This window comes from Esox lucius, chromosome 8 (assembly GCF_011004845.1).
Source record: "Esox lucius isolate fEsoLuc1 chromosome 8, fEsoLuc1.pri, whole genome shotgun sequence".
NCBI classification, from domain to species: domain Eukaryota; kingdom Metazoa; phylum Chordata; class Actinopteri; order Esociformes; family Esocidae; genus Esox; species Esox lucius.
This window is the reverse complement of record NC_047576.1, coordinates 21,452,912-21,471,276: the sequence shown is the minus strand read 5'-3', so window position 1 is coordinate 21,471,276 and position 18,365 is coordinate 21,452,912. Positions and strand designations below refer to the sequence as shown.

General features: G+C 40.7%; 2 protein-coding genes across 2 annotated transcripts; both read right to left on the bottom strand.

Annotated features, from left to right (window-relative positions):
- Positions 1 to 25: 25 nt before the first annotated feature.
- Positions 26 to 7,582, bottom strand: tmem165 (transmembrane protein 165). The gene is made up of 6 exons (XM_010872238.5): positions 5,687 to 7,582; positions 4,940 to 5,168; positions 4,620 to 4,795; positions 4,342 to 4,524; positions 1,758 to 1,863; positions 26 to 1,632 (listed from the first exon to the last, which is right to left on the bottom strand). Exons 1-6 carry the CDS (start codon positions 5,840 to 5,842, stop codon positions 1,562 to 1,564), a joined length of 921 nt encoding a protein of 306 aa, XP_010870540.1. The 5' UTR covers positions 5,843 to 7,582; the 3' UTR covers positions 26 to 1,561.
- An 886-nt stretch (positions 7,583 to 8,468) lies between these two features.
- Positions 8,469 to 12,190, bottom strand: srd5a3 (steroid 5 alpha-reductase 3). The gene is made up of 5 exons (XM_010872236.3): positions 11,911 to 12,190; positions 11,635 to 11,786; positions 11,266 to 11,457; positions 11,030 to 11,161; positions 8,469 to 9,290 (listed from the first exon to the last, which is right to left on the bottom strand). The coding sequence occupies exons 1-5, from the start codon at positions 12,129 to 12,131 to the stop codon at positions 9,031 to 9,033; spliced, it is 957 nt and encodes a 318-aa protein (XP_010870538.1). The 5' UTR covers positions 12,132 to 12,190; the 3' UTR covers positions 8,469 to 9,030.
- Positions 12,191 to 18,365: the final 6,175 nt, after the last annotated feature.

Genomic DNA, 18,365 nt, shown 5'->3' with positions numbered 1-18,365 from the left:
AGGAGCAAGGCAAGAAGTCAGAAGGTTAGAGTTCAGGGTAGGCATGAGGTTTTATTGAGCATTTACAATGATCAGGCTTCAATAATCCAAAATTAATCTGTATAGCAAAAGAGCATACATAGTTGTCAGTAGTGTGGAAAACCCAACCCTAGACAACAGTGACTGTGTAGTCTAGTATAAATGACAGACTGTTGGCATAAAGGAAATGTTTCTACATTTTAAATTTGAATAAAAAGCTAATTAGTAACTAGCAAGATGCAGATCAGAGGTTATATGTAATGAGTGCATTTTGTAAGTGGCTCGAATCAACTACCTACATTTATATTACTACTAAAAAGTATGACAACTTTGGATTCTAATTGTGACATTCTAGCATGTCTGCCTTTGTTAGGGGAGTGTTCTGTTTGGAGGGGACCCACCCCTGAATTCTCTTTTCTTATACCAAGTTCCCAAAAGAGTCCATAATTGAAACCGGAGCCTAGTCACTGTTGCCTAGGATCAGGTTTGAGACTAGGCAGTCTCAGGGTACAACTTGTCAAATATTGACAATGACATGACATTACCCTGTAAAAGTTTTTGTCTAAGTACTAAAAAAAAAAAGAAGGTAAAACTACTATCATTAACAATATTATAATTCCCATGCTCCCAAGTCGTAAATAAATACTGTAACCAACAACTATGTCTTTTGAGAAATTGTCCTGTATGACAATGAAATTTAAGATCAAGTTATAATATTTATTCCCATGATTTCTTCACCAATGTGTCTCAGACACAACTTCTATAAACCTCAGTACCACTTTCAGGTGCAGACAAAAGCTGTGTTTCTTCACTGTTAGACCACAATCTAGACATTACTGAATGGGTTACTGCACCTTTAATGATATTGGCTAGCATGTCTATCTAGCAAATGGAAATCGCCGGATGTACACAGCCAAAGCTAAATTGCCAAATTGCTGACACATCCGGAAAAGTCCAATGATTAAAGGGAAGGCCCTGTTTCCATTTTCAGATGACATTGAGGGCAACAACATATACAGGAGTTAAGTCTACCTGACCACAGAGCTCTCCACCATGGCCCGATCACTGACCTCCTCCACAAGACTGGCCTGGGGTCAGCGGTCAGCCAGGAGACATAGCTGCTCAGCAACACTAGTCCATGCGGTCCAACGACCAACAAGCTGCTCTTAAAGCATATTAAAATAACTAAAGATGGGGATTGATCGAATAAACTGACCAAAGCTCGGCATTGAGTGTGAGGGGGAGGTACGTCGTCTTGTTTATGTGTGGAAGTTACAAGATTCAGAACGTGAGGGATCACAGACTCAGTAAGACAAGAGGACATTCGGGTGCTACATTCATACAGACTCAATCCCATTAGAGTACTCTGTTTCACACACACACACACACACACACACACACACACACACACACACACACACAGTACAGTACAACTGTCACACTCAAAGACACACACGCGACAAGAATACAGCTTCTCTAAATGAATCGTTGAACTTTACAGTTATGTACAACTTTTGCCAGGAAGTCCATCCTCCAGTCAGAATCAAACCTCTGGCTTGAAGAAGAGGGCGGATAAGGCAAAGCCCAGGAACATGATCCCACCAATGATTGTAACTGAGGAGAAACAAAACATCCAGAATTCCAATGAATTGATTCCTTACAATATACACTAAGTATATTACTGGGGACACTGAAAAAGGGGACCAAGTATGAAACAGAAGTGACGCAAAATATATTACCAGTTCTGACAGAGATCTTCTGTGCAATCATCCTTCCTCCAATCACAGCCAGTCCTGTGCACAAACAGTGTCCCAGAGTACCGCCCACAGCCACTCCAAAAGGATCCTGAGACAGAGAATTGGTTTATGACAAAACTGTTTCAAAGAAACCAAGTAGTGGTCATGGTTCTGCAGCAGAAACTGTACAACTCCCTAAACAACTCATTAGGCCAAAACGTCCCGTCTGTATAAGGTTTGCAAAAGAAACGGTTTAATCCAAGTGTTTATTGTGGAGTAAAACTGGTGTAGGGTTCCCCACCGGAAGCTGTAGTTCATTTTAAATTGTATGGGTAAAATAGGAATCTAAACTTGAAGTGAAGTGTAAGGCATAAGATGCACATTCATTCATTAAGGATTCTTCCATGCTGGAGCATTTTCTTGGACGATGAAACTGATATCTAAGCAGCTGTATCTGTGCAATTCATCTGAAACAGACATGACAAAAAGAAAACAGAAACCAATCCGAACTGTAATTTCAGAGGGAGGAAGATGTAAACTTAAGCGCTAATGCTCAGCAAGCCCACAATATTGGTTTTGACCTGCCCGTTGCCAGCTGGAGCAGAATGTTTGTAACAGCAAATGACCGGTTGATGTGTAAAGCCAGGTCAGGACAGATTGGGAGATGTTTAGATGAACTCTGCAAATTTGAATTGCTTTGACAAGCTGACAGCAGATGTCTCAATCTCCAGAGATGTATAGCCTTTTTCCAGAAATCCTGCCAATTCTACAGTTAGTCCTTCTGAAATACCAGGTTGGTTTGACATCACCAGGCAGTTAGCTGGTCCATCTCTCTACAGTCCATGGGGTCATCATTCCCAGTGATGAGTGACCAAAGTGGTGTCACCTCCCCACTTCAGTGGCTTGACAGGTTCACGGCTCGGGGGTTCAGTCATTGGTGTAGAGTTAGTAGAGGGGGGAGGGCAAGGATCTTTGTGATGACTTGTTGTCTTAGATCTCCCGAAAGTCTTCAGCTAAAATATAAACATTTTGCGAATTGCTTTTCCAGCTTGGATCCATAATTGTGTTTGGCAGACAATTCCTGTCTCATACTTTTTAATGACATTACTAATTTAAATATCTTCCACCAACACCTTTCCATTTTTTAGGCCCTACTCTTAAAGCAGGAGGTAGCCTCCATGTCCAGTGATTAAATGTAGTCCTAAAAGTGACCATTTGACGAGTTGTCAGGATATTGTCTTATATTAGCTTTTTACAGTATTTGTCACCTCACAAAGAGCCAGTTTTACACCCAGAACTCGAGTTCTCCATTGGTCATAAAAAAGGCTACACGAAAAGCACCCTTGTGCAAATAAAGCAATACAGTTTGTCCCAAGCTTATAAGCCACAAAACACTGAGGCCGCGGTTGAAACAATGTAGCAATAGGCCTATGTATATTCACTATAACAAGACCTCAAGCCAGAGAGATTGCCAGTGAGATTAATGTTGTTGCCTGTTCTGAACCTGTTCAGAACCAGCTGTTTTATGGAGGATATTTATTGTCATGAGGACATTCTTTAAACAATAAAATGTAATTATAAAGCCCTTTTTACATCAGCAGTTGTCACAAAATGCTTTTACAAAACACCAAGCAACAAGAGTGCTGAAGCACAGCGGCTAGGAAAATCTCCCTAACGGCCCGAAATTTAGAAAGGACACCTAGAAAGGAACCAGGCTCGGAGGGGTGACCAGCCTTCCTCTGGCTATGCCGGGTGAACATTTTAAGTAACTGCCCCTTTAAAAGTTAACATTAACATTGTTGAGTCATACCCAAAACCATGTAGACTTGTACTAAACCCCCTAATCCTCCAGAATCTATAGAAGGATAATTTTCATGACAGGAAACTCCCACAATGTACTGTCATTACGGTACACCCATAACATTCCTACATAGAAAATAAGCTATTTAACATAATCAAAATAGTTTTAGAAGGACAAGCATCTCACTCATATAGCAAGAAAATGTTAGGTCGTAATTCATGAACATTTACTTTAAATACAATTTTGTATTTGGTTAACATTTCACATTTTCCTGCAGCCACCAAAGGTGATCCAACTCTGGGTCTAAGGATCAAATATAGACTTTTTGATCCAACACAGTTCAATAGTGGATCAGATTTAAGGTGACTGGAGTCATTTATGTCTGTTCAGACCTCTATTTCACACTAAAGCGGAGTGGAGACTGCTGGGTTCCTTACAAGTTGATTCAGATTCAGGGCGACAACTGAACTACAACTTCAGTTTAAAATAATTAAATACAATCAACATTTTGAGTGAACACTTCGGCTTTTTGGTTTTGTCATGATTTTGATACACAAGGTATGGACCACCACACATCTAAATACTTTCTTGCATTGAAACAGACTGAACTTTCTGCAAAAGAATAAGTAAACACAGCGTAATAAGCAAAAACCTGACTATGCATTCACACCCATTGCTTCGCTGAGACAGCACTTTATCGCCTTGGCTGAAAGACAGCATAAAATGTGTCAAGTTTGCCAATTTTACTTGGAAGTGTACAGACTCCATGGGACTGTCAGGACTCACCTCCTGGGCAGCCAGGATGATGGTGGTGAGCTGAGAGCGATCTCCCCACTCTGCCAGGAAGGTAAGGGTGAACGCCTGAACGAACACAGGCGAGATAAAGCTGTGCCACTTCCTCTGCGGATGACTGGACCCTGAGCCCAACTCCACATCTGGAGCCCCATTCAGAAGCTTCGCCCGCTGGAGCTATAGTAACCAGAGATGCAAACCAAACAGTGAGACCCCAGATCAATAGATACATTTTTTTATTCCTCTGATTTCTGGTGTGTGCGCGTGCAGACCTCTTCATCCTTCTTTTTAATCTCGGCCTGGACCTCTTCTAACTCCTCCTGACCCTCGTCTGCACTCATCTTCAGTCCCTCTCTCAGCATGCGCACACCAAAGATGGCAAACAGAGCTGTGGACACGTAGTATGTGTAGATCCTGGGGATAACTGTTGTGGCATAGCCAAACATAACTGAAAACAAAAGGAATGTTAGATAAAGGACAGGCCATACAGAGCAGAAATAATATGAGAAAACACTGAGAAAGATATTCAAAAAAGCTTCTGCACATAGTACCTCCACTAATTGGGAGACACATTAATGGTCATTCCACCAACCTGAGAGGCAGGTCATAAAGCCAAGGGCTAGCATAGCCCCTAACAGCACTGTAAGGCGGTTGTAGCGCATAGCCATGATGGCAGCAATGAAGAAAGTCTTGTCTCCCAGTTCCGAGACAACTATGACAGAGATAGCAGCCACAAAGGCATGGATGAAGCCCAGGTCACCAGATTTGCTGGAGTCATTTTCACTGACCACTGTGTTAACAGCACGAGTAGTATGTACTTTCTGTGGAAAGGGAAAAAAAATACGAGTTTTGTACCACAAACTAGTCCTGAAAACCATTTTGATTTGCCTATCCAAACACACATTTTAAGGTTTTTGATCGAATAGGGTAATCAAGTTACGTCGTTGAGGGGGTACAATTAAATGTTGCTAATAGCTGTGTAGCTTCCGCTTTTCAGACCAGTTGGTGGCTCGTGACACAACGAGGTTTATTAATGCTGCTAAACAAAACGTTTAAGTTGCAAACTGCAGAAACATACACCAGAGAAGGAAGCTACTGGTAAACGCATGGCATGTTCAGAGAGGCCGAAGTGAAATAGATACGTGTGATGCCTGGTGACACATCATTATTTACTTTCTCTCTGGCTATGTTAACTATGTTAGTAGCTAGCTATTATGTGGAATCCTTTCGAGTTGCTTATATGGCTAGCTAGCTAACACGCTACCGTTAGCATGCTCAACATCCGCGCGTTGAACTGATTAGATAATATTTACAGTATGTAGTTACTGTAATTATCTACCTCTTGTGGCGGTTGTTCTTGAACTGGTTTGTGTTCCTCCGGAGTCTGCATCCCAGCAACTCCGGCCGACAAAAACACCGCGACAGCCAGAGGCAGCAGGACACATAACACGGTTCTATTCGCCCTTCCATCTTTTCCGCCGGTCTGTAGAGACATTTCAACCAACCGAAGCGGGTAGCTAGATTTTGTTAAAATGCTAATAATAAAGGCAGTTTGCAGAAGTGTATGTATTCAATTACCGAAATGACCACCCCTAAAATAAGTATAAAAAGTATCAAAAACTACTGCCTGACTTCATCAGTCACCCAATATAATTGTGTTCACTGCTAAACTACATAGCTAGCTCGTAGTCAGTGTGCGTGTATAGAGAAGCTTTCCCTGAGTTTAGAATTGAACTCATACGGAATTTGAGGAGTTGGGAACGTACAACCTGAGACAGTACACCACTACGTGATTGGATCCCTGAAAGTAGAACGTATATGTAAGTTCATGACGTAACTTAAATCCAGTACGGTTATTGACTAATTCAACTGTCAATTTGTTGATGTCACGGAAAATGTTGTCAAGTTAGAAAGACTTGCACATGCGCAAAAAAATACCCAGAAAAAAGGACTTGACGTGAAAAACTGGTTTCCTGTATCCACAGGATAACGCAGCGACGAAGTAGAAATAGGTAGGTATCGTTAATGGATGTAAACAACACACTTTTTAGATAAATTAGTAATATTCAGAATTGGTCAAATAAAGCATTTTAAATACTAATCAGTCACAACATGCTCGAAGACTTTATAAAATTTACACTGCAAATATACGTTCTAGAGGCAATCCAAATCTCCAGTCGTAAAGTGAACCCCTTACCACCTTATAGCTGCTGACAGCAACACCAATATCATTGAGCTGCTGCTGTCAATTACAGCAGGGAATAGGCTAGTTCCTGGCGTAAACCCAACATGTTACATCTCCAGAGGTGTACAAGTAACATGGCTGCATTCACACTGGGAGCCCAATTCTGATGATTATCCATTATTGGATATTTTAACCAATCAGATCAGATTTCAGACGTGGCATCAGACCGCATCAGTTTTCTACACGCTTTGTTGTGCAATTGACTAAATTTATAACGTTTTCTCCCGACCTATCTTCACACAATGTCCCATAATGAAGGTTAAAACATATTTTTAGAAATGTGTACCAATTTATCAAAAATGTATAACTTAAATATCTTGTGTACATCAGGATCAGACCCTTAATTCAGTATTTTATAGAAGCACATTCACCATGCCATCTTTGCACACCTGGATTTGGGCAGTTTCTCCAATTCTTCCAGGCAGATACTCTCAAGCTTGGTCTGGTTGGATGGGGAGCATCAGAGAACTGCAATATTTAGTTCTCTCTAAGTTCAATAGGGTTAAAGTCCAGGCTTTGGCTGGGCCACTCAAGGGCATTCACATACTTGTCTGAAAGCCACACCAGTGTTGTCCTGGCTGTATTTTTCAGGTTGTTGTTATGCTAATAGATTAACCATTGCCTCAATCTGAGGTTCTGGGCACTCTGATAATGTTTTATTCAAGGACCTCTTCATTTTATTTCCGTTCATCATTCCCTCAATCCCGATTAGACTCCCTGCAAAGCATGAAAAGCATCCATAGAGCATGATGCTCCCACCACAATGCAGTATCACTAGGTATGATATTAGCCAGGTGATGAGCAGTACATTATTTTTCCAGACACATATGTTGGCATTCAGGCTTAAGAGTTCAGTCTGATTGAGAGAATGCCAAGCATGTGCAAAGTTGTAATCAAGGGAAAGGATGGCTATTCTGAAGAACCTAAAATATAAATATACACTAAACCAAATTATAAACACTTTTGTTTATGCCCCCATTTATCATGATCTGAACTCAAAGATCTAAGACTTCCTCTATGTACACAAAAGGCCTATTTCTCTCAAATATTGTTCACAAATCTGTCTAAATCTGTGTTAGTGAGCACTTCTTTGCCGAGATTATCCATCCAACTCACAGGTGTGGCATATCAAGATGCTGATTAGACAGCAGGATTATTGCACAGGTGTGCCTTTGGCTGGCCACAATAAAAGGCCACTCTAAAATGTGCTGTTCCATCACACAGCGCAATGTCACAGCGCAATTTGGATTACTACTTAATTCGATATGTGCTATTTCATAGTTTTGATGTCTTCACTATTATTCCACAATATACACCGATCTGCCATAACGTTATAACCACTGACAGGTGAAGTGAATAACACTGATAATCTCATTATCATGGCACCTGTCAGTGGATGGGATATATTAGGTAGCAAGTGAACATTCTGTCCTCAAAGGTGATGTGTTTGAAGCAGGAAAAATGGGCAAGCGAAAGGATCTGAGCGACTTTGACGAGGGATAAATTGTGATGGCTAGACCACTGGGTCAGAGCAACTCAAAAACTGCAACCATTGTGGGGTGTTCCTGGTCTGCAGTGGTCAGTACCTTTCAAAAGTGGTCCACGGAAGGAAAAGTGGTTAACCGGTAACAGGGTCATGGGTGGCCCTTTAAATTCCCCAGATCTCAAACCAATCGAGAATCTGTGGGATGTGTTGGACAAACAGGTCTGATCCATGGAGTCCCAATCTTGCAATTTACAGGAATTAAAGGATCCGCTGCTAATGTCTTTGTGCCAGATACCACAGCACACCTCCAGAGGTCTAGTGGAGTCCATGCCTCGACGGGTCAGGGCTTTTTTGGCGGCAAAAGGGGGGACCTACACAATATCGGGCAGGTGGTCATAATGTTATGGCTGATCAGTGTATATACCCCGCAATGCGTCATGCCTAAGAACAGCTCTTAGCCCTGGTCTATTGGCCATACATCACACCCCTTCGTGCCTTATTGCTTACATTCATTGCAGTTTTAATAATGCCTCCAGTATTTTGATTGATAAATTGTAATTAACAATACAAAACAGCACAAACTAGCAACAAACACTAATATTACACATTTAACCCCCACCCACTCCCCTTTCCAGGGCTGTAGTCCACATGTAGATAGAGTTTGCACAATAAACCTCAGAGACTGATTGTAGAAATTGAGCTATATCTATGTAGGAAGAAATCCATTGCTGGTAAACTAGAGTTTGAGGAGCTTGCCACCCTAAAGCAACCATTCTCTAATATGCTGTTATGCAAGCAAGCCAGATCCTTCTTTGCCTGTATGCTCGATTCTGTGAGGAGTCGTCATTGAGCCACAATTATTAACAATGTCTTTAGGTGTATGTCATGAGCCAAATTGTTTTTACAAAATAAATCACATTGACAACATGCTTTGGTTCACCTCATGTATCGGTTACAATAAATAAGGGATGAATGCTTTGCGATGCTTTGGGTAAGACTGAAACCTGTTTCTGTAAAACTCATGACAGAGCTGGGCGGCCAGTGCCTGGTTGAAGAGCACATAAAGGAAAACAAGCCACCAGGTGAGAGTGTGACTGGTAGAGACAATCCCCAGAGATGCATAGATCAGCAGTTCAGCAAAGTAATGAGGGCATGAGACCAGCTCAAACCAGCCTCCCCTCGGAACCCTATGGGCAAGAGTCTCCACTGTTCCTACAAAATAGAACACAAAACACAATAATAAGACATGTATACACAAATGACACAAGTTCAGTGGGGCAAAAAAAGTATTTAGTCAGCCACCAATTGTGCATGTTCTCCCACTTAAAAAGATGAGAGAGGCCTGTAATTTTCATCATAGGTACACTTCAAATATGAGAGACAAAATTATTTTAAAAAATCCAGAAAATCACATTGTAAGATTTTTGATGAATCTATTGGTAAATTATGGTGGAAAATAAGTATTTGGTCAATAACAAAAGTTAATCTCAATACTTTGTTATATACCCTTTATTGGCAATGACAGAGGTCAAACGTTTTCTGTAAGTCTTCACAAGGTTTTTACACACTGTTGCTGGTATTTTGGCCCATTCCTCCATGCAGATCTCCTCTAGAGCAATGATGTTTTGGGGCTGTCGCTGGGCAACACAGACTTTCAACTCCCTCCAAATATTTTCTATGGGGTTAAGATCTGGTCACTGGCTAGGCCACTCCAGGACCTTGAAATGCTTCTTACAACACCACTCCTTCGTTGCCCGGGCGGTGTGTTTGGGATCATTGTAATGCTGAACAACCCAGCCACATTTCATCTTCAATGCCCTTGCTGATGGAAGGAGGTTTTCACTCAAAATCTCACGATACATGGCCCCATTCATTCTTTCCTTTACACGGACCAGTCGTCCTGGTACCTTTGCAGAAAAACAGCCCCAAAGCATGATGTTTCCATCCCCATGCTTCACAGTAGGTATGGTGTTCTTTGGATGCAACTCAGCATTATTTCTCCTCCAAACACGACAAGTTGAGTTTTTACCAAAAAGTTATATTTTGGTTTCATCTGACCATACGACATTCTCCCAATCCTCTTCTGGACCATCCAAATGCTCTCTAGCAAACCTCAGACGGGCTGTACATGTACTAGCTTAAGCAGGGGGATACGTCTGGCACTGCAGGATTTGAGTCTCTGGCGGCGTAGTGTGTTACTGATGGTAGCCTTTATTACTTTGGTCCCAGCTCTCTGCAGGTCATTCACTAGGTCCCCCTGTGTGGTTCTGGGATTTTTGCTCACGGTTCTTGTGATCATTTTGACCCCACGGGTGAGATCCTGCGTGGAGCCCCGGATCGAGGGTGATTATTGTCTTCCATTTTCTTATAATTGCTCCCACAGTTGATTTCTTTACACCAAGCTGCTTACCTATTGCAGATTCAGCCTTCCCAGCTTGGTGTAGGTCTACAATTTTGTTTCTTGTGTCCTTTGACAGCTCTTTGGTCTTGGCCATAGTGGAGTTTGGAGTGTGACTGTTTGAGGTTGTGGACAGGTGTCTTTTATACTGATAACAAGTTCAAACAGGTGCCATTAATACAGGTAACGAGTGGAGGACCGAGGAGCCTCTTAAAGAAGAAGTTACAGGTCTGTGAGAGCCAGAAATCTTGCTTGTTTGTAGGTGACCAAATACTTATTTTACAGAGGAATTTATCAATTAATTCATAAAAAAATCCTACAATGTGATTTTCTGGTTTTTTTCTCTCATTTTGTCTCCCATAGTTGAAATGTACCTATGATGAAAATTACAGGCCTCTCATCTTTTTAAGTGGGAGAACTTGCACAAATGGTGGCTGACTAAATACTTTTTTGCCCCACTGTATATCTGTTTTACCACACATGCAGAGTGGCTGTTCTAGGTCATTTAAAGATACTAATGGAGACGTGATATGCATGCATTGCATAACCTCACCAGATCCTCTAGTGCGTAGTCTGGCTAGCAGGACCAGGGAGCGATGCTGCAGCAACGAGGCCCAGGAGAAAATAACCATGCCAGTCACATGGTACCACTGTAGCTGTGAGAGGAGTGGGAAACCAGGGCTCCCTACCAAACCATCAGTCATGCATAAGTAGAATGAAATCATATCACAATTACATGTAGCAGATAAATCATGTGGTAGGTGAATTGTAAAGCATTACAAAGTTTACCGTCTTCAGTTATCAAAGGATCCGAACACAGTGCTGTCAGTCCCAGCAAAATGTAGTAGCCGAGGCCAAATAAATACTGAACAATGTGAATGACCCCATCAGAGTACACACTGACTAAGTGGCATTCCAGTAGTCGCCTGAGGGAATGGACCCATAGCAGCAATTGCACCAGCACAGTCGACACCTGTGGAACTACCAAAAGAGTCATGACTGAATATTTACCATGGAAACACAATGTTACATGCACTAGGGATGAGAAAAGTGTGCTTCACAATCTCACATGGTCAGTACGTTTCCCAGGGGCCATGGCAGTGAGCTAAAACAAAACTGTGAGGTAACCATAAAATATCCCAGATTTGGAAAAGTTACCTCGTTTGACTGCCACTGGTCCACCAGTCAGATATCTTAATATGTCAGTCAACCATGATGGGAATTGCTGGCCCCATACAATCACGTGAAATGAGAGGACAATAAGCAAACCATTCCAGCCAATGGAGATCGCATAGAAGTGCCAGAACCATCTACAAAGAAAGTAATTACAAGCAATGGCCTACACCAGTTTATAGAGTTACTAATTTACTAAACTGTCAAAATTGAGTTAAATTAAAAAATTTCATTAAAAAAAATTACAAATATAGGTATTACCTTTTTGGAATATCAAAAACGTGCTGCCAATGTTCTCGTTTCAATAGCCCCTTTGTTTTACCGTATCGAATTACATCCTGGAATAATATATTCACTTTGGACTTTTCATATCTAGTCGGTAGGTGAAGTGTAAGTCTGTGGACACAAAAAGCTAATAGAAAACATAAAGCCAATGACAACCATAGTAAATCCACAACGCTAAGTCCTAAAAGCTTTGGCATTGTTTGGTCCGGCAATCAAAATCCTCCGGAAATAACCTAAATGTAGTATTGAAGTTCCGATCAGTTACGTTGATTCCAGCAGATAAACGAAGCAGAAGGGTCAGAATTGACTGAGTATAATATGTTTTCTCCATGTTTTTCACTCTCCTGAGTTTTTCTACGTGATGCGTACTTGTTGGAATATAGAGTTTGTTGCTTAGGTTGTTAGGGGTGATCTGGTCTAAGTAGAACATGACATCATGGCAATGTTCAGAGAAAACATTTAATAGTCCATTGTAATTTTCCTTGCTGAAGACATAATTAAACAATGAACATTATATTTTTGTCTGTTACATATGTACATATAGCACCCACTTTAAGACGAGCATGACAACTGTAAATTGACTGTTGTAATTCCATTGTTTAAATGGGAGTAAGATACCTCAGGGGATTGTGGTACATTAACGGATCCATTCAATGCATGATAAGAACCACAATTCAGTCAATATTTGAATTAATGTGATACTGTTCTTACGGTTGCAGCAGTTTGACTAAAACACCTGACAGCCTCTGACTGCCAGACAATCCTTATTACTCAACCTTATAGTGCCATCCAGTGGATTCTGTGAGAATAATAATTAAACACTATTTTCTTGAATCCCGCAAGGAAAAATATTTTTAGTGCATGTAAAGCAAATGTCGGCAGAACAATGTTTGCCTTTTATTTCCTGTAAAGGCTTACAGTTGCAGGCGTAATGAGAGGTACATTAAAGACACAGTCAGAATAGAGGACATCAAAGTGACTTGAGGGCCTGTGTTTCTTTAGGCTTGGCTTCTGACATTCCAAAATGAGAAAACAGGAGATTGAGGAAGGGCTGACTTTGGCGTTGTTTGCAGATGTTGACTCTTTACTGGATGAAATCACACAGCATGTTGTTCACAGATAATAATAATAATAACAAAATAACAATGTGTAACAGAATATCACAGTGTTACAAGAGGCTTTTACAGAATAGACATGTTTTAGGAATGGATGTATGCTTTTGCCAAATATATTTAATAATCAAAAATGTCAGTTACACTGAGATGTGTGTTCAGAAAAGTAAAATAGCCTTCATGAAGAAGCAACAGGAAGTTATATTTTTATTGAAATTACCTTTAGCAGAGCTGACAATGTTTAATAATAGCATAGGTGGTTTGATTGAAAGGCTTTAGTTTGTTTTTATCTACCCTAGACATGATGTCAGGTTATGAATGCATTTATTGTCTTCCATAACCCTAGAACTACTGTCTGACTGCATTACAACAACAGAGTCTACTTTACCACAGAAGAAAATGCAGATTGGTCTAATTAATCTGTGTTTGAGTATTGTGGATGAGAGAAAGGGAGAGGTGTCTGTGTTTCCCTTATTTATCCATTGTTGTTGACTGTGTATGATTAATATTGATAGTGTTTCATTGTCCACCACAATAAAGTCTGTAAGGTTATATTGATTGGTCTCTGTGTACCAGTACGTACATCATGAGCAATATGTCACACCACTGACTTGATTTTGACAACATTTGGGTGTTGTCATAGAGATCCGTAATTTCCTAATTACAATAATTGACCAGGTGGTGGCGCTGTAACAAGTTTTCAAAAATGCTAACTCTGCAAAGTCACACCCCTCACCCCATTTGACCTAAAATTATTCAATTCAGGACAAAGGTATCTCTCCTCACAAGGAACAAATTTGACTCTAGAACCCTTAAATTTCGATTTTGTGGAAAACTGTTGAAATTGTACTTCTCTGTCACAGAATGACCAATAGGTATAACCAGTGAGTATGATAAAAGGATATATATCAGTCAAGAATTCAGAATCGCCTTTACAGGCTAAGTACATTTATGCTAATCCACTTATTATCTCAGACATCACAGCATGATTTTCAATAAATGTGGGGGAAAAATGTGTCTTTTCAAACAGTTGCAGCATTTTCATAATGGCACAGTTGTTTTGTAAAGCCTAACTCATTCCATTGTTTCTATGTTTGACTAGGTTTAGATGTACAGTCGATATAAAAAGCCTACACACCCCTATTAAAATGCCAGGTTTTTGTGATGTAAAAGAGTGAGACAAAGATAAACCATGTCAGAACTTTTTCCACCTTTAATGTGACCTATAACATGAACAATTCAATTGAAAAACAATCTGAAGGGGGAAAAATGAAAAATAAAAACCTTATGGTTGCATCCCCTCTTATAACTGGGGATGTGGCGGTGTTCAAAATTAACCAATCACATTCAAACTCATGTTAAATACAAGTACACACCTGCCATCATTTAAAGGGACTCTAGTTAATGACAAATAAAGTTCAGCTGTTTTAGTAAGATTATCCTGACATTTTCTTAATTGCATCTCAGAGCAAAAGCCATGGTCCGCAGAGAGCTCCAAAAGCATCAGAGGGATCTCATTGTTGAAAGATATGTCAAGAGAAGGGTCCAAGACAGAAGCTTTTCTTACAAAGAAAAACATCCAAGCCCGGCTGAAGTTTGCAAGTTTCCCAAAAGCACATGGGAAAATGTGTTATGGTCTGATGAAGCCAAGGTTGAACTTTTTGGCCATCATTCCAAATGGTATGTTAGGCGCAAAAACAACACCGCACATCACCCAAAGAACACCATACCCACAGTGAAGCATTGTGGTGGCAGCATCATGCTTTGGGCTGTTTTTCTTCAGCTGGAACTTAGTCAGGGTTGAGAGAATTATGAACAGTTCCAAATACCAGGCAATTTTGGCACAAAACCTTCAGGCGTCCATTAGAAAGCTGAAGATGAAGTTCACCTTTCAGCACGACAACGACTCAAAGCACACATCCAAACCCACAAAAGCATAGCTTCACCAGAAGAAGATTATGTTTTGATAATGTTAATGTTTTGGAATGGCTCAGCCAGAGCCCAGACCTGAATCCAATTAAACATCTGTGGGGTGATCTGAAGAGGGCTGTTGCACAGGAGATGTCCTCGCAATCTGACAGATTTGGAGCGATTTTGCCAAGAAGAGTGGGCAAATATTGCCATGCCAAGATGTGCCATGCTAATAGACTCATACCCAAAAAGACTGAGTGCTGTAATAAAATCAAAAGGTGCTTCAACAAAGTATTAGTTTAAGGGTGTGCACACTTATGCAACAAGGTTGTTGTAAGTTATAAAAAAAAAAAATCCCCTTCAAAGATTTCAGTTTGTTTTTCAATTGAATTGTTCACGTTATAGGTCACATTAAAGGTGGAAAAAGTTCTGACATGATTTATCTTTAATCTCATTCTTTTACATCACAAGATCCTGGCATTTTAACAGGTGTGTGTAGACTTTTAATATCCACTGTATGTGACAAAATGTGTCCCTCTTGTGTATGCTACAAAGTGTCAGTAAATTTACAGTGAGTTTGTGTGTTAGAGACAGCACTGTCTTTGAAGCATTTGAATCCAGGATGCCTCTTAGAGGCGAGCATTATCCTGTCTGAGGAAGTGTGGACTATTTCCTGTCCCCCTCTTGTCCCCCTCCTGTCTGCTGCCAGCCATCTTCCATCCACATTGTGCCTAGTGTTGGACACTCATTAGGCTCCATGCCACCTCTGCCCCCTCTGTCTTGTGCTCTCATAGACACATGACAATGGTAGTAAGTTCAGTCAAAACCACCAACTGGAGATCAGCAGTCCTGCTGACGAACACCGGAGGAAACCCTGTTGAGATAGGAAAAGAGCTTACTGGATATTGCACTGCTTCTCTGGGTTTCATAATGGCAGGGCAGGTTCTCTTTGTCTGGAGTTTGTTGGGGTGAAATGAGCCATCAGCTTTCCAGGGCAGTCAAACAGAAAATTTGATCATGAGACGTTTGAGAAGACTGTAACATTTAGATTTTTCCTTGAGAGAAGTAATTCATGATCGTTGTGAAAACCTACTGGGCCAAAGAAATACAAATCCCTGAGCTAATGTTGGATGTTTGATTATTAGATTATCTTTTGAACCAAATAATCTGATGGGAGCAACAAGGTGACCTCAGCCAAATGTTGTTAGAAAACATCCAGCACAATGAAACAAAGTATTTCATGGAGAATATTGCCAAAATAAACAAGAATATCTGCAATAATTTATTTTTTGGCATTTAATAACATTCTCAAATAATTTGTTGAGTTTACTTTAAGTTTAGCAATGCACCTTTAATGAATGTGTGTCGGATCGGAGTATCCTATTTGATCTCTTAGAGATGGGATGTACTGTAGTCATAGTAATTACAGTTTCAGTGGGCAACCAGACCCAGTGCACATTCCTACATTAACTGTGTGTTTTGTAGTGGTGCCATGTTTGTAGACCTTATGAAGTGCATGCTGTACAGAAACAACAAGACCCCCAGACAAAACCGTGAATCAAAAATGCTATTTTCACTGGTCTGACTGCTGGATGTATGAGGTACATTAAAAGCTTAAGATGAAGTTGACAAAAGCCTTGAAGCCAGATGTTGCAAGCACAATACAGTCCAACTTTAAAATGTTTTATATGTGGTGTAAAAGAAAATCACTGATTTTTCGAACTAGAAACACTCACATTACACAATGCACAATGTATGGGGTTTGGATGTTCGCAATTTCTCTTTGTTGCCAAGTTACAAATAAATGGTTATCTTAGATTGTTCCTGTCTGAAGTTGGTCAGCCATGTAAAATGCCCCCTATGGCTCTTGCTGCCACAGAATTTGATTGTACTGATGCATTAGCTGCACTAATGCAAGCCAGGACAATACTGCAAAACAATACTGGTTTCATTTACAAGCAGGAGTTATGGGGACTCCACGGTATGGTCTGCTTTGACTATACTGTAAATGCAATGTGAATAGGCAGCCATGAAAACGGTCAATGTCAACCCTGTGATCTTAAAGAAGTGTATTTCCCAGAGCCTGGATAATAGGTGGGACTACCAGATAACAAATTGGCCGGGGCTAAACAGGTTGTTCTGCAGTACCACTCTCAAGACAGTCATTAAAGTTTATTTGATACTATCTCTGTATGGACAACATGAAGTTTGGGAGTTTGCAGTCATGTCTTTGTTCCCTTAGTCGGTGGCCTGTCTGAGTTTGACACATGGAGACAACTGAATGGAAAACCAGGGTGCGCATCACAGACAAACCTGGCACAAATCTCCAGTGTTAATCCCAACCCTGTTCTGTGACGCTGTGAGATGTATATTGCCCGTCCAGCAACACCCAGACAGATGAACAAAATGGTTTGAGAAAATGATGTTCTCAGTCACATAGAGAACAGTAAGCAACTTGCATTGTGAATCAAACAACACTCGGAGAGTGGCACGTCGGGATTGTAGTGGCCGCCAGGAAATGTTGGTTAGGACGAGGGCAGTCAGTTCAGGTGGCAGAGAGTCCCAGTAGAAGTGACCGGGACAGGAAACATGTGGAGTTGGGAGACATACATTCTGACATTTAACCCCCCACATCCACCCCCAACAGCAAACAGCAGAGAGGCACACATCCCCCCCACCCCCATCAGCTTCATCAGCCAAAATGACCCCCACCAAAAAAAGTTTTGAATAACAAGTTATCCATGAATAGCTCCGACTGCAAAACCTCAAAGTAACATAATCTCAAACATGAAAAAAACTGCAAATGAAAGCACTACCATGTTGTTTGATTCATGTCTCTCATATCCTTTTTCCGAGCCAGACCAGTGATTGGTTTTTAGGTGGCATGTCTACTCAATAGGAAGTCTCAAAAAGCAGCATACTTCCATTATAGACTGGGTTATCTGTTTCCCATGTCCTCTGCCTAGTGTTTCAACAATCAACTGCACTTTGAGTCTTGTATGTGATTTCCCTAAACTACTGAGTGCATTTAATATTATCTAATCCTAATACCTCAGTTCAATAGATAAGAAGCCAAATTATGAGCAACCCTTTTATTAAAGCATAAAATATGTCTAGGTATGTTTGTGAGGTGTACATTCTGCTAAAAAGTGAGATTATAAAATTAGCAACAGACATAGCCAGCTGCGACAACACATGACAGATAAAGTAGGTCAATAATTAGCCAGTAATTAGTTAATAGAACCTGAGTGATCGACTGTCAGTAGATTAGTCTTGGTTATATCTCTAGCTTTTGACCTCGATCTGCAGAGTTGTCCTCGTTAGAAAAAGGATTGGTTGAGAAATAACGTGCTGGGGCTGAGCTAACGGGCCTCTACTCTATGTTGTATTCTTTTTCTCTACTACAAC

What these genes read in the sequence shown, in the direction of transcription:
- srd5a3 (XM_010872236.3), bottom strand. Translation starts at nt 12,131, where the DNA reads ATGCCAAAGCTTTTAGGACTTAGCGTTGTGGATTTACTATGGTTGTCA. An exon ending in GTTTTTGATATTCCAAAAAG is followed by an intron (nt 11,787 to 11,910) that starts GTAATACCTATA and finishes CTTTCTTTGTAG; the next exon opens with ATGGTTCTGGCACTTCTATG. An exon ending in TCCTTTGATAACTGAAGACG is followed by an intron (nt 11,162 to 11,265) that starts GTAAACTTTGTA and finishes ATGGTTTGGTAG; the next exon opens with GGAGCCCTGGTTTCCCACTC.
- tmem165 (XM_010872238.5), bottom strand. Translation starts at nt 5,842, where the DNA reads ATGTCTCTACAGACCGGCGGAAAAGATGGAAGGGCGAATAGAACCGTG. An exon ending in TTAAAAAGAAGGATGAAGAG is followed by an intron (nt 4,525 to 4,619) that starts GTCTGCACGCGC and finishes TGGTTACTATAG; the next exon opens with CTCCAGCGGGCGAAGCTTCT. An exon ending in TCATCCTGGCTGCCCAGGAG is followed by an intron (nt 1,864 to 4,341) that starts GTGAGTCCTGAC and finishes TCTCTGTCTCAG; the next exon opens with GATCCTTTTGGAGTGGCTGT.